Below are 20126 nucleotides of genomic sequence, written 5' to 3'. Positions count from 1 at the left end.
GAGTTATTTTTTAATTGCTGAAAAATGTTAGAAGGCTAGTTTTCAGGGCTGGCACTGAAACAGGCACTTTATCACATTGCATATAGATGAAAGGATCTAGACACGCACTGCAAAAATATGCATTAAACTTGCATTGCATAAGACTCGTGTGTATCACCATTTTGTAACTCTATTGGCCTAGTTCTCGTTTTTTTTTTTTAAAAAAATGTAATACATTCATTTGATGAAAAATTCTCTCTGGGTGAAGTCCAGAAAGTCCAAGAACCCCTTTAGAAAGACATATTCCTCCAAATACAAGGGTACATTATCAGAGACAGTGGTGGTGATGTATGAAAACCAGAGACCTCTATGACTCAGGGAGGTGATGAACTGACAGGCAGATGGAGCCCATTATCCTCACTTCTCAGTCCAAGTTTTCCCTGTAAAACTAACAGAGGAGAAGGATTTTAAGCAAGCACAAGGCACAGACCGCAAGAAAAAGACTGGGAAGAACTGAAAAAAACAAGGAGCGACACACAAGATATCGCTCAGATTGTTAAGTGGTTCCCTTCGGTCTGCCTTTGGGAGTTTTAACAAAAATGTACAATTTTTGCAAATTTTCCAGCTACTAGGTTTGAATACTTCCAATGAAATTGTCACTGCCACGCAGAGTTCACTTTTGCCATCTATCCATTTGGACTGTGAAAATTCATTTTGAAGAACAGGATGTTTCAGACCATTGTTCGGCAAGCAACTACAGCTTATCGTCCACTTCCTACGCACCACCCAGGGGAGCCTGGAGTGAAGTATACTGGCAAGATGGTCCATGAAACCCAACTCAGTTGCTTCTACATCACACCTGGAGGTAAGGACCCATAGTAACATGATATACAAAACTCAATGAAACGATAACTGTATTTTATGATATCTGAAAAAATAGAGTGAATATTTTGGTATCTGCAGGTGAAATATTCTAAAATTCTATTTCTAAATTTATAAGAAAGGTCTTTAGAACTGAGAATTCCCAGAGTACTTACAGAGACAGGCAGTTTCAGAAATAAATATGCTTAAATAATTTGGCAGAGAACTGATGTCTAGCTTCTTAAAACTGTGATAACAAGACTGGTTTCCAAATGCTCACTGTGTCAGAGATTTTTGTTTTCTAATTTCTCATTTTTCAAAATTACTCAGTACATGGTCACAAATAGTTTTGATTACTTTTAAATGTTTGCACAAGATCAGAATACAGAACCTCTCATAATGGGTATATAATAACAGTATGGAACAAGAACAGTAAGCCACTTCAAATGTCTCCTTTTTCAAATAAAACTGTCCAGTCTACTTGGAAAGGCCTATTTATCTCAAAGAAATGTCCAATATGGCCACAGTTGGCCATATTTTCTCAACAAAGTATGTCCAGACTAAACTGTACTGTCTATGTTTTGAAATCCAGAAAGGGAACCTCTGGCACTGTACAGTGTAGTGCATTAGTCTTTTTATGAATTCGGAACCATCCATACTAGCAGAAAACTCAAAACGTGCCTCTCATACCACCCCTCAGATTTCACCTCCGAGAGTGGAGAACCATTGCAAAATCAGCACCAGCCGTTGACAATCTGCATAGCATTCTTATCTTAAGCACTTCATTCCACCTCTTCTCACATGGCATAGTTTTGCTCTGATACAATACTGAATAGTAATGAAGATGGATACTGTAATGAATTGGTATTTTTGGTTTATCAGAATGATCTTTCAATGGTTCTCCAACAAATGCTGGGAGCCTAGGTAAAAATGTGCTGAAAGTTTAGATAAGACATCCAATGGAGAAGACTTGTACTAGAGTACCAAGAAATCTATAGGCAATGAGTATAACGTGGATATTGTTTGCTTTGTATACAGTTCTACCTCAGAGCAGGAAAGTGGTTCTATACCAGCAGCTTTAAATATGTGTTCTAGGGGAAAACAGGCTCCTCAGGAGGTTCTTCAAGTGGCAAGCCACCCTATGAAATATGATATGTCATATGATGGTCTATACATAAAAATACACAGTACAGCTGGTGCATGACTTAAAACTGAAACAGGTCTTCTTTCTCTAAAAGCTCACATTTATAAATCTATGTTTCTATACCAGGGGGGAAAGTTTGCTGTAAGACCAACAAGTAGCAAAACTGTGGTTTTTAGACCTGCATAACAAAAAAGGCTGAGCACACTGTTGTAACAGTTTGATGTCACATTATTCAATTTGCCCTGCAATGTCATCTCAGTTTATTTCTGCCCATAAGACCCATAATGTAATATTTACCGAATATGTAAGCCACTAATCTAGAAGACCTTTTGGAACTTTTCAACAGAGTTCTGTGATAGTCTACTGTAACAATATAAAATTGTTTGCACAACACAGTTGAAGTAAAGTTCCTGTTCAGGGAAATTATATACTAGTAACCCACACTATAATACTTCTCTTTACAGCATGGAAGTATTTTACTTCCCAGGAGCAAAAGTTCTGTCCCTTGCCATTACTAACAGATCTCTGTTTCATTCGATACCTACAGATACACATGTATAATGAAACCAAACTGACTTCAAATACTGCCTAAGCAAAGGGTTAGGGTTTCATTTAGTTGTTTAGTCCTCCTACTTGACTTTCAAAGTTCTGTTATTGCTAGAATTATGCTTGAATATATCAAGTGCTCATTTTTATATTACACAGAATAGTTTAACCAGGGCTAAAATGTATACAAAAATATGTTATTCAAAATAATATACAACAGAAAAAATGTTATGTGAAGAATATAAGTACTAGCCAATTTAATGGAAGGGCAAAAAGAGGTAATTTTCTTACAGTAAGCACTAATTTTGCTTCTAGGCTATAGTTAGCTAGTCCAAGCAAATAACTATTATTGAATCTATGTCTGATTACAGCTGAGGTTATGAAGTGTATTTACCCCTAGAATAGAACTACTTTTGAATTGGAGGGGTAGGGAGGGGAAAGCATCCAGTTTAAGAAAAATAGCAAACAATTATTTTAAGTATTTAAAAGCAAAGTTGTGTTTGGACCATCATATTGTGGCTTATTAAGACAAGGTATGAACAAGCCTTTTGCCCATGCAAACAGCCCCTTCGTTCCTTCACAGTGCCAACCATCTACCCAGAAAGTCTGCAATTAACCACAATTTCTTGTTCCATCTATACTGGGAAACTATGGTTGCCAGCTTTGGAATACGTCAGCATCCTCAACCATAGATCCCAGCTTGTTCCAAAGCTGGAAATTTAGAGGAGTTCAGACATAGTTGGCAACCATAGTTTAGACCAGGGGTAGCAAGTATCCAAGGGGTATGGAGATGTGAACAGGTTCAATTATCAATCACATTTTGCACCCAGGGCACTTTGAGCTAAAATCAAGCACTTTCAAGTCCCGTTGATCTCAGGGGGGAAGTTCAGTGCATGGCTAGTTTTGTCCTACTGAAATCAAATGGGACTTTAAAAAGAAGTTCAGCTCAGGTGGATCATACTTTTACTTCAAAACATTTTGTTTCCTATTTTTTTTATAACGAGACTTGCTATAACAACTATTCATAGTCCACTCTAACGAAATCTAGAGAAGACTGAAGATTTGAGAGGAATAGATGACATGGTAGACAAAAACCACTGCTGATGTTGGCTGGTTAAGGGTGTCATAATGTCCAGGGTTCCTACCCAAATGGCAAGCAAAAGGAACAGAAATGAATGCTTTTTACAGAACAAGGAGGGGAAGGAATTTTCTACTTCTTGTTCTTCAACAACTGTAGCAGTTATTTTGTTCTCAGCCTTGATCTTGCATGCTCCAGAAAAAGACACCAAGATTATCCATGGCAACAGCACATGTGCACACTTAGTCAAAACAACAGTAATGTCAAGCTATGCAGATAAGAGCTTAATTTGAGCCAGGTCTCACATGCCTTAGCCCAGCCTTGCATTTAAGAATCAGTTTGGTAGCCATCGGCAACCAGGAATTCCATACAAGGAAGTGAGCAGACTGGGAAAGGAGGGATGGAGCCCTCTGTCCTTTCTATGTGTTTAATGTGAAACGAAACAGGCAGCTGAAAGAGCGCAGCAGAAATGTGTGTCTCTCTTCCGCCTCTGTTAGCTCCCAGCACACTTGTAAAAATGTTTGAAGGCTAGTAACTTTTGAGGGCTTGTTTTACAAAGCTGGCAAACATTACTCCTCTTTCCTTCCCAATTGCTCTCAACTATTGGTGTTAATACCTTATAAATTCACTTGTGATGGAGGCATTATGGCCTTTGGTTTTCAGGCAAAGCCCAGCATTGCATAGAAAGGGGCGAGGGAGGAAACACCATAAGCAACTGCACTCTCTGGAATCTGGGATAACACTAGCATGGGGAGGAGGCGCAAAACAAGCTCTTCTGATGTGGCACAGGGATTCTCGCATTAGTTCAGCAGCATAGGAAGGAACAGTGCTGTAACAGCCACTGGCATGATGTAAGGAGGAGACAAAGGTTAAGTAATGGTTCAGAATGCATTGCAGGCTTCCCTAAACACAAAGAGAGGCACAAACTTCTCTCTTTTTTTCCCTTTTGCTATTTAAATATGGGATGGCTGGGACAGGAAGCAGTGCAGAAAGTTAAGAGTCTTTGTGTTGTGATACTAATAGTTAGCAAGGGGTGGTGTCAAGGGCACTCTGTATTATTCTAGTTTGGGAACACTAGCTTTCTGTTTCTTTATTTTTTATTTCTCATTGTATGTCAGGTTTCTACCCACTAAGACTGCCAGATAGAGAATTGGTGAAAGTATTCCTTTAATCCTCTAGCTTAGAGGAGGATTTTCTCTGGCCCTCCTGTGATGCAATGTTGCTGTCTTATATTATTTTGCTCACTAATTGACCTAAGGCAGCTCACTTTATTTTGCTGAATAGTTTGCTGTTTAAATATGCTGTCATCTACAACAACAACAACAACAACCAACCAACCAACCAACCAGCCTTATATTTAAACACTACCCTTTGACACACACATCAAGCTATTGGAAGTGGGGCAGAGCTCTTCATCAGTTGAGGTCAGCATGGTTATGGTCACTGACTCGACCTCCAGTTGGTCACATCACCAATGCTTACAGGGACGTAGAGGCGAGGTGGAAACCAGTTCACTGTGTTGCAAATTCACCAGCAGGAATGCCAGATTTGTCTCCAACAATGGACCTTGTCCCTCCCCCTCTACTTCCTGTAAGCAGCAGCAATGCAACTGACAGGTCGGATGAGAATTGCCGTTCCACCATGCTGTCTGCTACTGCTCTCCATCCTTCCTGTGCCAGCTGCAACAGGTTTCTTTTTTAATATATTTTTTATTAACAGGCCAATCAAATCACATTATTTCCAAATCACATTAGTTCCAAATTATACAGCCAGATTTTTAAATTTTGTTGGGGGTACCCATACTTCAAGCTCCGAACGGGGGTGCAAGCATCACTTATATTGCTGCTTTAATTAGACAGTTCTATCCCGTTCTGTCCAGATAGTCTCTTTATTACTTTCTTCATCTTCTTGTTGTTATCGTATATTCCTTTCTTTGCGATCTCTGATAATCTTCACAAGCGGGTTGAAAACAAACATCCTCTGTGTGGGTTTTACACTCTCCAAAAATCATATCACATAGGGACAGACGCCATTCCACACCTCCGTAAAGAATTTATCCTCAGTCTGTCCATTAATTTTCCCAGGCTTGCCAAGTATATCAGAGGGCTCTGCCAGGTTTAAATCACATTCCAATCATCATTCACATTCCGATGATCCTGGTCCTCCTCCCCCCGTCTTTCTTAGACAAGCCTGTCTTAGCGAGACGCCATTTAAAACTGCGCAGTTCTCCGTTCTCCGATGTTTACCAATCCTCTCTTTGATCAATAATTCACTCCACACAGTTCTTGATTTCCTGCTTGTGATTAATAAAATGCAACAATTCTTCTTTCTGGGGTGGAGGGTTATTAATACTCACATAAGGCAAAGAAAATAAAAGTTTTTTCCTCCACCCCCCTTCCGTTTCACTCCAAACATACCAGTCTCTTAATGGTGGTTCATCACTTGATTTATTTGTCCCGCTCGTCGTTCCGGTCACAGAGATCCATTAATCAGCAGTCTTAACTCCCGAACTTCGCTTGATGTATGTGCTTTAGCTTCTTTCCAATTATATATTTCCAATTATATTTTCGAGCTGAAGCGAACCAGTGTGCTGATTGGAGAAGGCGTCAGGAAGAGCCGACTTCACTGAGGGCTTGTGCCAAGTGACCGGGCACCCCCTTCTTTCAATTCCGGGGGTGCATTATGGACACCACTGGCAAGGCAGTCCCCCCATCTCCTTGGAGGGGGGGCCGGGAAGGCTGCATACTTCCCATAGCAGCCTCTTAATTACCTTGAGTGGGTCGGAGAGATGTTATTGTCGGCCATCTTCCAATGCGCCACCTGGTGCCCCCCGCCAGCTGCAACAGGTTAATAACTTATGGGCTTATTTATATGACTACCTTTGCTGTATGGTTTCAAATCCAGGCTGATCCCTGTTTATGATTAATGCTTAATTCCTTTAACCATAATTAAGAGCAAGGGTAGCATTTGTGCCCAAGAGAGGAGAGGAGATTTGTGGAGGGCAAATCATGCATTCCCATGGGCATTCAACTATGGGAAAGAGGGAGCATAAAGATTGCATCTGCATTAGTCCCATGTCCAAAAGTGCGATTCCCAAGTGTACAGAGTTCTTGGGACACCACATTTTCTCAAGGCCAACATATAAACTGGAAGAGAAAAATCAGTCCTTGATATCACTATATGGTATGGGTAACCCATATGTGTACAAACACAACAGAAAACAACCCAGCTTTTCTCATCCTCTTCAAGTGTTTGTTATGCCTATGATTCTAATTTGGTATTTAAAACCTAGAGAATGCTGTAATCTCTTAGGCAGATGGATTGTTTATTAATATGCAGTTGTGAAAGCACAACAGAACTACAAGCTGTTCAGGGTTGCTAGATGCTAGTGTTACATAAAGAACTACTAACTACAAATTACATGCAAATGTTGTTTAAACGAGCCCTAATGCCACATTAAAAGGCAGGCAGGCAGGCAGGCATGGGACAGGGAAATTTGAGGGGGGGGGTATATACTCTTTCCACTCCCTGCTTCTACTCTGCCCAAATGCCCGTGTCACTGCTTTTCCCACCATGGGGTTCTAAACTAGCGCTTGTCTCATTATTTTGGCAAGCCTGCTCATGACTCATGCAGACTATTCTGTAGGTTGGGTTGCTGGATAAGACACATGGCTGGTGTACTAACGAAATTTCATTGTCACGATAAAGGCTGGCTCAAGACATTTTCCTCCCTGAGGAGGAATAAATTGCACCCCATACACCCCGACAAGTTAGAGGGCTTAGTACCCAAGGCCAGCAAAGTTATTTTGGCACCCGAGGCAGAAAATCCCATTAGAACCTTTTCCTGGCAGTAAAAATACGTGGCTACTACTACAGTACTACTGATAATAATAATAGTAATTAGAATAACTAACAATTTGATACCCTTTTGTGACATCTAAAATCAGCAGCCTGAGGCATCCAGCCTTGTCAGCGTTAGAAGGCAGCCAAGGCAACACAGTCATCCTTCAGGACAAGTGGGAACCTTTATCAGCTGAAGAGCAGAGTAAAAATCCTTCAAACAAATACCTATAAACTGAGACTACTAGAAAGATATCAGCATCACTGATTAAGCCCTTGCTGCTCTAAACATGAGCTTATCACATATCTCAATGGGAGTTATTGAGCCCACCTGTATGAACATACCCATTTTTTGCTTGTGCTAGAGAACCCAGGAACAACAGGGGTGAAGAACTGGATCTGGCTGCGCGCCGTATCCTTATATACCCTATCTCTCACAGCAGTCACCTGACATCACAATGACATCAAATGATGGAGCACTTTGAAGGCCTAGCAAAAGTCAGGACACCAAAGCACCATCCTGGGTGCTTGCAAATAACCCTCTGCAGTGCTTTGAAGTGCCACTGATCGACTCTTTGCAAGCCTCTTCAAGGAATAGCTGGATATGGAGTTTTCCTTGGAGAACTCACTAGTGCAGCCAATCCAGGATTTTCAACTGCTTTCTTGAAAAGCAAGAAACTTTATAACTACTTTTTCAAGTTTTGAAATTTTCCATAGAGATTTTCAAGAAGCAGCTTGGAAGAAGCATACTTCAACCCCAAGAATGAGTTTAGTTAATGCACGAAAGTGTTACTCACATCTGGCATTTCTGTAAAGCAGAAAAGGGTCCTGCAACTGGAAATCCAGATCTTTAGTTATGGGTTCTGTCCGATTTTCCATACTCAGCCTATTCATAATAGTGAATCCATACTTCGGTGAAGCTGATCTGAAAAACGATCAGAAATAAAACCCTCCACAGTCAATGAAAAATAACTGAATGAAATTATATTTTAAAACACTTTGTTCTACAGGTATGGCTATATTTTTTACTAAAGCCTAAGAAAAGACTTGGCTTGGGGGGGGCAGCATTTTTATTTTTTACCAACTTCAGTACAAGTCAGACACCTCTTCCTCTTAGAACGGCACCCTCTCACTGTTATAATCAATCTCCTCCTCTACTACTTTAGAAATTTACATATCTTATTTTAATTCACTGCTTCTGCAGTTTACCTGCAGTTACCTTCTTATTATTTAAATACAAAAGATACAGTTTGTGAGGGCTAAGCAACAGTGCTCCTAACAAGAGCTCAGCTAGTTAAAAACTAATATATGAAAGAACAGTTTTTAAAAATATCTGAATCTCTTGTGCATACAAAGCACTGTGCCCAAATGTACACTTTAACCATCAGAGGCCTGCTCCACTTTAACAGTGTCGTATTAGTTGGACTCTTTACATTGTAACTTCCTTTTTATGATGAAGCAAGAATGGGCACACTAAGGAAATTCGCTACACAGAGGGCCTTCATTGCCATTTTTAACCTTTGCCTTTTTTAACCTTTTCAACACATGGTTATTAAAATGGGTACATGTAGAATGTTCCAATTTTGAACTGTGTTTGATACCAGTGAAAAGACACTGGCTTAATGTGTGGGAGACATTCCAAGTTTGGTAGCCTTCCAAGGATGTCTCTGTACCCTGAAGCCACTAGGAATGTGCATTACAGGAAGGGAGGTGACAGAAAATGAAACAAAGGGTGGAAGTGATAGAAAGCAGCAAACATGATGATAATCAGAGAATTATAAGATTCGTTTGTTCAGTTCATTTTACTTTTATTCCTAACAGAAGGCTTACTTTCAATATTTTAAAAAACACACTTATTTCTCCCCTAACGTGCAGCACCAGCAGATTATAAATAAAACTGTCTTTATAAAATGGTTTCCAGAAATAGATGCAGAAAAATACTCTCTTATCTCTGTTCCTCATTTTACTTTTTGACAGTCTGAAGTGGTTTTTAACAGTCTGAATTGTGGAATATATGAATTTGAACTGGAAAATATTCGGTTCAAATCTCCGGAATCAACTTGCCAGGTATTACTCTTTAGGCAAGCCACTATTTTCTTGGTCTCAACTGCCTTTAGGCTATACAAGAATAACAACACAATAAAGTCCGTTCGACTTCCAGAATGTTCGGAAACCAAAGCGTGGCTTCTGATTGGCTGCAGGAAGGTCCTGCAGCCAATCGGAAGCTGTGGAAGCCCCATCGGCCGTTCGGCTTCCAAAAATAGTTCGCAAATCAGAACAGTCACTTCTGGGTTTGTGGCATTCAGGAGCCAAAACTTTCAAGAACTAAGCTGTTCAAAAACGAAGGTACGACTGTACTGACCTTCCTTACAGGATTTTCAGCGCTTTACAATTTATTACTACTATTAGCAGCAAGCTTGTGTTTCACATTCTTCTTATTTTTATTATTATTTAGTTCAATTTTTTTCAAAATATAAGAAATATATAAGAAGGTTCTAAATATTATTTGTAAGGAAGATCTAGTAAGTTTAAAAGAGGGTGCGGTATCATAAAACTTTGACATCGGAAATATTTGCCTGATACTTTGTTTAGTCTGCACAGAAACCTCCTCCTCACACCTTGTTATAAGTTTTTCACTGCCTTATTATCATAGGAGAAAGGTATGGGGAGTCATTCTCTTCATCAAGGTTCATCAATCTGCAGTATTTAAAAAAATAATAATTCTACACTTATCATGTTAACATCAGACCAAGTATCTTTAATTTCCAATATATGTTTTCAACCTTCATAAGTGATGAAGAGTTTCATGCAATTCAAAAACTTGTACCTCTTGATCCAGTCAATGATATCTCTTTTCTGTGCTTCTTTTCTGTAGTATGAGAATGGTGTGAATTTAAAACACTGATATTAAAATTAATAAAATTCCCACCTTGTGTAAACAAACAGTGTTCCTTCCACATCAGTCTTTTCCTAAAATCAATTAAAAATGCATAATTTTAAAAACAGAATAAAAGCCACCTAAGTGAATTAGTGCAAAGCATAAGCAGACAAACAGACAAAATTGGGGGCTGTTTCAAATGTTACAGGTGATGAAATGTGATTTTAAAGGATCAATTAAACACTGGCTTTCTGGTATGTACATGTCTTTTAAATCACAGTATACATTTTTCTAAGCACACATTTACAGTATTCCTCCCCCCCTTTTAACATGTGCTCTGTATATATGCACTAGAAACATAACATATGAAACAAACCTTTTAAAGAAGAATTAGGCCCAGATGCCAGCTCATTTGTCATAACACAGCTGCTTTCCCATTTTGGGGTAGAAAATGCCTCCTTTCCTAAACTAACAATCCTGTTTGCCAGGGTCATATTAGACACTTTATACAAATTGCCCTACTGTGGCTGAAGCAAGAGCAGACACTGAGTAGAAAATAAAGCAAAATTATCTCTGCTTTTTTGGATAATGTGAAACTCCATTTTCATGCAATCTAGGCTCTAAACATATACTATACCATGGCTACAGCAGGGCTGGCATCAGGAGTCTGCATGGCTAGTAAATTGCTGAGGGCTCACGCTTCCATAAGGTCTCACTGCCAACACGTAATATGCTACTGTCCAGTATACTGCCCAGGCATCATTCTGGCCAACCTCCTTTAAAAAAAGAAAACTCTGAACTTCCAGGACAACCAGAGCTGTGTTTGTGTGCCTTCACTAAACTAAGCAGCCAATCCACAGAGAATGAAAAGACGTCTGGCACCAGGCCCATGCAAAGCTTGTCTGAGGCCCAGGAAAGGAGCCTTTTTCATAAGATGTGCCACTGAAGTAGGGGCACCAAATCTGATCTGACACTATACACTAGTATGCAGTAACGCAGGTCCACAGGTATGGTTGCTTCACCCATGGCCGTTTCACCCATTAAGTCCCCGGTTGGCTGGGAGGCACATTCTTGGCAAGACAGTGTATGTCCAGCAGGCCTCTGGTGGAGGCCCCAAGCCAGCGTAGCCCTCCAAAGCTCAGGACAAATGTACCCAGCTACCCCCTGCCCTCTGCACGGGCCTGTCTGGCACCACTGCAAGCTGCTTTTGTTGGGCATGCTGGCCAGGGAGCTGCACCTGGGTCTAGTCTTTGCTGTGCTAAACTGGGCGACCATAGCCAGGCAGTTTGAGGAGACAAAGGAGGCAGCTACTGCAGCTTTGCACACCCTTTGACGGGCACACTGGCCCAAGGAGCTGTTGCTTCAAGGAGCTGCTTGTCTCAGTCCAGTACCTACTAGCACCAAACCAAGCAGCCAGCCCAGGGGAGAAGCAGCATTGCACACTGCATTTTGAGCATGCTGGTCCAAGCAGCTGTTTCACTTAGATCTGGTCAAACTCAAACACTAATTAAAAAGCACATAAACAATGCAATCCTGTCAATGTACTGTATACCCGTAAGTAAGCTCCACTGTGTTTACTGGGGTACAGTCCCAGCTAAGCACTATACTCAGAAGTAGGCCACATTAACTTCAACGGGACTTCATCCCACGTGCGTATAGGACACCAGGACTGCAGCCTTAGTTTCTCCCCAAGCATCTCCAATATTACTGTTCTCTCCAGGACCTCATTATGAGGTTAGTCCTATTATAACCTCATTATGAGGTTAGTCCTATTATAAATGCAAGCAAGCTCGGTATCGACCTGCTCTAGATGCATAGCTGTCAACTTTTCCCTTTTCTTGCGAGGAATCCTATTCGGAATAAGGGAATTTCCCTTAAAAAAGAGGGGAAAGTTGGCAGATATGTCTAGATGTCATGCTTTACTCGTCCATCCTCCCCTTCCGCCCTGTTTGCCCGGGCTGCAGTCACGCATCAGCCGCTTAAAGCGCATGAGCGGAAGAACAACTTAAAAAGCCAGGGAAAGTGTCTCCCACCAAGTTTCATCTGCGCAGACGCTTTAAGAACGATTTCGCCAGCCCAGCCGGCCCTGCACTACAGAATTTACGGCGCGAGGATGACGCTGGTTGATTTAAAGTGGCAGGTGCTTTATTCCATCTCTGCCCCATTTCACCACCACCACCCACCACCCCGCGATGACACTCGGTTCCTCACCCACTCATTGGCTCGGTGCCCGAAAGTGTAGAGCGCCACCTGGCTGGCCACGTCTACGATGCTGCAGATGTAGGGGTCGTGCCGCTGCAGTGCCGCCAGGCTGATGTCCAGCCCCTTGCCCAGTAAGGCGGCCCCGGCCACCGCCGCAGCCATCTTGCCTCCGTGAAAACAACACTTAGAGCGCGGGACAGACACGACTAGCCGAGAGCCGAGAAGAAGAGAGAGATGGAACGCGCCGGCCTGTTCCCTCAGCGCCACGACCGGGGAAAACCCAGTCCTGGCGATCGAGCACCGAGTCCGGAGAGCGCTAGATTGTTGCCACTGGCAACAGGTCATCTCAAAGACCCTCGGCCTGTGGTTTATCCCTTACGAGACCCACGTTAAAAAGAAAGGGAAAAGCAAAGAGCAAAGATGCTGCCTGCAAAAAGCTAAAATAAAACCCAAACTCAACAACGGGTTTTTTTCTTTGGTTTTTTTTTTTTTTTTTACAATCTAGGAAGTTGTTTTCACACTTATGTGTAAAACAAGAAATGAAACCACAAACCAACAATTGTGTTATTGTATCTCACATTATCTGCCAGTCAGTGCCAAATTAAAGCATTTAGCAAAATAAGGAGAAACATAGTCACTATTGTTACTATTTTTATTCAAATAGTTTTAAAAATTACAAGGCAAATTCATAAAATATTGAGGAATCCGGTTGCCACCTTTTTAAAAGAGGGACTTCCATGATGTTAGCAGGTGCATAACATGCACAAGTTCAAAGGGGAACATGCTTACTACTATGGGGGGGGGGGCCGTTGTCATAAGTCTACCTCTCATACAGTGGCTAAAACCACAGGAAACATGACACACGCCCTTCAGATTAAGATACCTTCAGTATCGGATAATGAGATTTGGGGGAAGGATATATACTGCTGCCATATTTTCAAACTTTCTTGCTATGACATGGCTTTAACAGTAATAATACAGAACATCCATAATCTAGAGTGAATATTTATTTTTAATAGCATTTTTAGATCTGAAAGTGTCAAAAGTTTTGACAATTGCATAAATTCAAATTTCTTAAAATGACTCACCCTTCCAGGAGTGCCACCTCACTGTATTGTGTAGGCCACACCTCTTCCACAAAACAATTATTTTTAATATTAAGCAGCATCAGCTTCAATAGCAAAGGTGAGTTTTCTTTAATTGTCTAGCCACAACATCAAGGTTGTGGGAAGGGGATGGCTCTAGATTGATTTGAAATATCATTTTTTTAGCTTAAGAATTTAAAAGTATTTATTTGCCTGCTTTGGGGAAAAAGTGGGGCGAAAGAGATGAAATATTTCATGTGTTATGGGCCCAATGTGTTTAAAATTTATATTCTTCCTTGGGGCTCTTAACAGCAAGACTACTGTATTCTCTAGTGTGTTCTGTAACAAAACAAAGTGTGTCCCTTATGAAGCTATATACTTTACAATGTATTGGATCAATAAAATATTTATTCTTTATACCATTGAGATTTCGTCCCGTCCCCCCCCCCCCCATTCTACCCTGTTATTGGTATCTTCCCTTATTTTTCTCATTTGCCTGCTTTTCCACTCATCCTGCTCATTGTGTGCTGAGCAGCAAACAGGGTAACTGGCAGAACAGTTAGATGACAGCTCAATCGATCATGTAGTTTATTTCAGTGGGTATTGTCTCAACTCTGATGCTGACATGTGACAAATTGGCACCATGATTCAATCCTGGGTTTCCATTTTGAATTCAAGACCCTTCCTTTCCTCTCTTCTCTCATTACTTGAATTAAACATTTTATCAATAAGTTTCTGGCTAAATCAGTTTTTTTTTTTAAATTCAAACAAAATGCATATATTAGTTTATCTTTTATGTAAATATGCAACAGTACCCTCTAGTGGCGTATACATTCAACCACTCTGACATAAAAAGAATTTTGTCTTACGCTTATGGCCCTAGCAGAATGAAACTTTCATACAGTTGTTAACCACACACTGCCTGCCACAGGTTAATTTAACCATTTGACAAAATTATGGCCGTACTGGGACAAAGAAATGATACACTATTGCAGTAATTTTGCAGTAATGTCTTGCAAGCCTGAACAGCTTGTGGCATGCCAAGCAATGAATGGTGGCTCATTTTTGTTGCCAGAAAATATGGTTGATAAACACTTTAAAAGCCACAACATGTGGCTTGACATGGTGGGTAAGATTCTTTTTTATTGTTAGAGGCAGTACTGATTAGTGTAAAAATCCTCTTTCTACAGAGAATTCTCACAAACTTACCTTTCTCAATCTTGATGTCTGGTCTCAAGGAAATGAGGCTACAACTTTGCTGCTGCTAAACAGGTCTGCATCTCGTCTGTCCCTAGTTTGGAGTTCTCATGAGAAGCACACATATATGCCACTTTGGGTTCCATGGTCGCAAAAAGGCAGGGTATAAATGTAACAAAATAAATTTTTAAAATGTACTGCATTTTGAAGACAGAATCTAATTGTGCCACAACTGTGCATGACCTCGGGTTCCTGAGTGGTAAGATTTCCTCCAAAACCCTCCTAGTCTTCCCTTGTAAAAATGATTTAGCATGTAAATATAAAGGCCACTATGCCCATTGCAAAAATAAAGCTGCATTACTCAAGTGTGCTGAAAAGGAAATGAAAAAGAAATACCATCAGAGCTGTTTCTGATGGCAAGGGGAATATATGCAGGCAAAAAGGTAATTGTTGCAATCTGCTCCCAATGCTGAATTCATTATGTTTCTTGACAAATTAAATATGATAACCAAGCAGTAAGGACATGACTGTGACATTTCACTTGAAAAGTATATTTCTCCTCAACACGGTTGATATAGCTGTGGTAAGAAAAATCTATTAAAATAATTGCTTTGAGTCATCTTAGAGTTGGCAGCCTTCAAACCAAATTTTGTCCCATATCTGTCCTGTTCCCAGTTGTCAAAATAGGGGTGTGGATGAGCAGTATCTATGACAATGGAACTTGACAGCCGGCTATTTCAGGGATGAGACAGGGCAGAGTGGTCCTTCAGTAAAAATACCAGGGTTCTTGAGCTACAGCTCTCAAAATGTAGGGGAAGCTTTCCAAAAGTGGAGTAGGCATCTGCTAGGGAAGATGCAAATAGCTTGCTACCTCTACACATCTTTCTGTCTGAGCAGTTTTTCAAAAGTGAGAGGGAGTATCATCTTTTTTATTTCCTGGTCAGCAGAACTGGAATGGTCCTATGGCCACGTCAATTCCTAGATGAACTAACAGTTATGGAAACAGGTAAAGCAAGCAACCATTTTTTAAAACAGAAACTTGGATTGTGTATGACCTCTCCTTTGGAAACTCAGATGCTTTCAATGTAGCCCCAATCCTTCCATCTATAGGACTGAGACCCTCAGTGTAGATTAAAGCATAACATAAAAAGACTAAGAATCCATCTATTCTAGCATCCTGTTTCCACTAGCGGATAATACTAGATGCTTCTGGGAAGTCCACATCATCAGAACACAACAGCAGCTAGACAAGCTGCCTTTTGTTTGGCCTTGCATCTCAGCTTCAAACACTTGTGTATTTCCCAGCAATGCAACCCAGACTTGTCTCACAATGTAACATTTGGTTTCAAATGTTGTCCTGCTGCAGGAGTTGATAAATTATCCATTCAAAGCACCTATGTGCTGGTGCAGCAAGTCTTCATTGAGGAGACACCAGCTACCATCATTGTCCCTGCTCTCTTGATTTAGGAAGGCTTGTGTTGTGACAGCATGTGAGAACTCCAATCCTACAGATACTTTAACTGATTCATTAATCAGTCAAAGCAGACAGTAAATCAACTAAAACAATCTTTAATCAATTGGCAGCCTTACTAAAAATATCAATAGGCTATCTTTTTTTAGCCTGACTTACTTTTCAAGTTGACAATGGACACTTTGTTACATCTCGATGAGAGTTGGAACTGTGATTCATAATTGTGTATTTGCTGTGAATACTGATATGGCATGTTGAAAATCCTGAGATATTTTCACAGACAAAGAGTTTTAAGTTACTACCTTGTTAAGGGACCAGGCAAAAAAGATTGGACCACACCTGATCTATCTTAACAAAACAATAACCACAAACACACATGTAATGGTTCTAGGGGTTGCTCGTGTGTAAACCGGTGCCACACCTGGCTGGGTTGCCTGAGTGAACCTTTTCTGTCCGGACAGCTCTCAATCGCTGGCAGAATCCGTCAGTGGGCGTTTCTTGAACTTCTTCCAGCAAAGAAGCTCTTTGACGCCTAGTCTCCGCCTACTCTCCCTGCACGGAAGCCTTCTGCACAAAGAGGGTGTGGGCAGCGGAGGACCCTTACTCTCCCCGCTGGTCCCCGGCGAGGAGTCATGGGACCGCCTCGCCGATTCCCCCATCTGCCCCCCTTCTCCACTGGTGCTATGCTGATTCCCTTCCCCAGAAGATGGGCTCTTCCCATCCCGGGACGCTCTCTAGAATCCCTCTGGAGCCCGCTCTCTCCCTCTGGCCCTGATGGCAGTTCCCTGACAACACACAAACCAACAACTGAAACCTCCACACACAACCACAATATAAGGCAACAGCAGGCATCCTCTCAATAAGTTAATGAAAATAATCCATAAAAACTGGGTGATCTGCTGTAAACTCCTTTTGAGTTTTAATTGTGGGCCACTTTAATTTTGAAGGAGAGAGGAAAGAGTTGTAGAACACCCTGAGATTTACTTCATAAACTACTTTCTTGTGTTTTCTTTTAACCTGTAGACATAAATATTTTACATGTACACCTACAATATTCATGCACACACTGTAGAACCTCACTACCTGTACAAAAATGAGAGGAGCTACAGAACTGGGAAATGGGAATTGGCATGGTGAACTATGAGAACTGCATTTTGAAATTTGAGAAATAATATTCTGGACAGACCTCATTCATCCATCCTGGGCAACAGGACCTCATTCATCCATCCTGGGCAACAGCAAGGGCTATACAAGTATTATTGTTTAGATTGTCCAGTATTGGTATTCCTGGCTTTTGTATGTTTCTGTGTGCCCTTCAACCCTGACTCTGGCTGTGCTGGTCCAGGGGGGAGGTTACCGTGGGGCGAGGTCCAGGACCTGAGTTGAAGGTCAGCAGACAGACTTCCTCGGGCGAAGCAGGGTTCACAGCGGGAAGCCGGGCAAGGACAGGAACTCTGGGGGAAACAGGACTGGATGCTGGCCGAAACAGCTCATCAACGACGCTGCTCCCGCAACCTGGGACCGGGCTAACTGGCCTTTATCTTCTCTGAGGCCAGGGACGGTCCCGGCCCCCAGGAGACCCGCCTCTCCTGGCCTTAAGGCGAGCACTCCTCCTGGGAGAAACCAGTTCCCTTCACCTCTGCCCTGAGCCTCTGCAGTTCAGGAGAGGCTGAAGGGTTACTGGGCCCAGGGGGAGACTCACCTGTAGGCACTGAGTCCTCAACCACCTCTGGAGCCAGAGTGGATTCACCTGGTGCCTGCTCCTGAGGATCCGGCACAGGTGCAGGCACTTCAGAATCAGGGCTCTGCCCCAGTTCAGCCGGCCCTGGAGGCGGGGACTCCTGTGCAGGCTGGGATTCCTCCGGTTCAGCCTCTGAATCAGATTCCCAGGCCATCACACGGGCTCACCTTTGGCTTCTTTTTTATGGCTCAGCCTTGTAACACCATGGCAAGTACATGTTTGCTTTTGTATAGTGTGCGAAGTGGTACTGAGCACTATTCAGAGACATATTTACATTATAAAGATGGAGGTGGTACAGTTCAAAACTATTTTAGACAGTAAAGGTAAAGGGAACCCTGACCATTAGGTCCAGTTGTGGCCGACTCTGGGGTTGCAGGGCTCATCTCGCTTTATTGGCCGAGGGAGCCGGCATACAGCTTCCGGGTCATGTGGCCAGCATGACTAAGCCGCTTCTGGTGAACCAGAGCAGCACATGGAAACGTCGTTTACCTTCCCGCTGGAGCAGTACCTATTTATCTACTTGCACTTTGACGTGCTTTCGAACTGCTAGGTTGGCAAGAGCAGGGATCAAGCAACGGGAGCTCACCCCATCATGGAGATTCGAACCGCTGACCTTCTGATTGGCAAGCCCTAGGCTCTGTGGTTTAACCCACAGCCCCACCCGCGTCCCTATTTTAGACAGTAGGTGGATAGAATTTCTTATACTATTGGGAATGGTATCTCTGCAGGGTCTCCCAACAACTCTTATCACCCTCAACAAACTACAGTCCCCATAATTCTTTGGGGAAGCCATGTTAAAGTGTAGTGCTTCTAATGTATTGTGTGGGTTGTGACCTTTTATTTTTGAATGCTTTCCCACATTAAAAAAAAAATCCTTATGTAATAAACCAGCACATCAGGGAAGGTTTAACTGATGCTCAACTTTATAACATATGGATCAACTTATTATATTATAAAATATGATCATCAATAAATATAATCCAAACCTGAAGTCTGGATTTATACATTCCAGAATTATAACATCTCAATCTACAAAATTATTTGTAGGAATTTTCACAGCAAGTTCTGGTTCAAAATTGAACACGATCTCAGTTAGATTTGAAGGCTGTTCCATACATGACATTTTCTCCAAATGGATGGCTATACATGTTTATATTGCACACATGTGCACGTACACACACACACACACACACACACACACACACACACACGTATTCAATTTTGTAATGACTACCCATATTCAGAAACTTCTGCAGAAGTTTCTACCACTTCATGATTTTCTATGTGGGTAAGGTTTACACTACCCAGCTACTCCTGGGTAGGGGGGGTGAGTGAATTAGATTCAGTGAACAGACAGTGAGAGAATTGAGTACTTGCAAAAATATTTTTTGGATTAAGAGTTGAGGATATTAACAGCCCCCAAATATCAGTGGGCAGCTGACAGAAAAGTCTAGGCTTAACCTATTTGTGTGAATTTGTTTTCCCTAGTGTGCTTTGAATGTTTGGCAGTCACTTCTCCTTCTCCACTGTCTGATTTTTTGTCATTTTCAAGTGAGGCTGTTGCTGTGATATGTTTGCTGTCAAATGGAATTTACAGCCACATTATCCTGCCTGACAGCTATAGCAAGGAACAAGGATCTCCTAAGAAGAAACTTCCACTCAAAGGGCATAAAGCTTCTCATATTTCTTTTGGCTACTCTCTGGCAAGTTCCCAATTCTATTAGTTTCATTATCGCTGCAATTTAATCTTTCAAAAAAACAAGAACAAACTGAAATTGTAGAGAACCTACTACTCTCTGAACTTCAAGAAAACTTATGCAGTTTTTAGACAACATAAGTGGGGACAACAGCTTGGCAGGTCTCATTGGCAACAAATTCTTGCTAAAATTTCAGTTAATTTTAAATTGAATTGCTGACATTTGGGATCACTACAGCAGTCTTTTTCCTTATTACTGGTAGCAACTAGAGGCCCAATGGGCCTAATCTGGCTGCTATTTGGTCCACCACTGAACAATGAATAGAGCCTTTTAGCTTTGCATGTGTAGGTCCCCAGAACACCCCTCAAATAATTTCACACATCACACGTAATTTTAGTTTAGGTTTT

The 20126-nt window shown here is 41.6% G+C and overlaps 2 protein-coding genes across 5 annotated transcripts in view; one reads left to right on the top strand and one right to left on the bottom strand.

Annotated features, from left to right (window-relative positions):
- The window catches only part of DCP1B (decapping mRNA 1B), a 37808-nt gene extending 24884 nt beyond the window's left edge, over positions 1-12924 (bottom strand). The window contains exons 1-4 of one of the 4 annotated variants that reach the window (XM_083700315.1): positions 12538-12924; positions 10964-11102; positions 10378-10418; positions 8246-8373 (exon numbers count right to left, since the gene is read on the bottom strand). In XM_083700315.1, coding sequence (XP_083556441.1) covers positions 8246-8373; positions 10378-10418; positions 10964-10999 — 205 coding nt within the window. In that variant the 5' untranslated portion in view covers positions 11000-11102; positions 12538-12924. The remainder of the gene's footprint in view (positions 1-8245; positions 8374-10377; positions 10419-10963; positions 11103-12537) is intronic. The other 3 variants (XM_083700316.1, XM_083700314.1, XM_083700317.1) reach the window with 3 other exon arrangements.
- Positions 1-20126, top strand: part of LOC310826186 (tigger transposable element-derived protein 1-like) — a 1677490-nt gene that overhangs the window by 35152 nt on the left and 1622212 nt on the right. The gene's annotated exons all lie outside the window — the stretch shown is intronic.

This window comes from Podarcis gaigeae, assembly GCF_964106915.1.
Source record: "Podarcis gaigeae genome assembly, chromosome: 10".
NCBI lineage: Eukaryota > Metazoa > Chordata > Lepidosauria > Squamata > Lacertidae > Podarcis > Podarcis gaigeae.
This window is presented reverse-complemented; position numbering and strand designations above follow the sequence as displayed.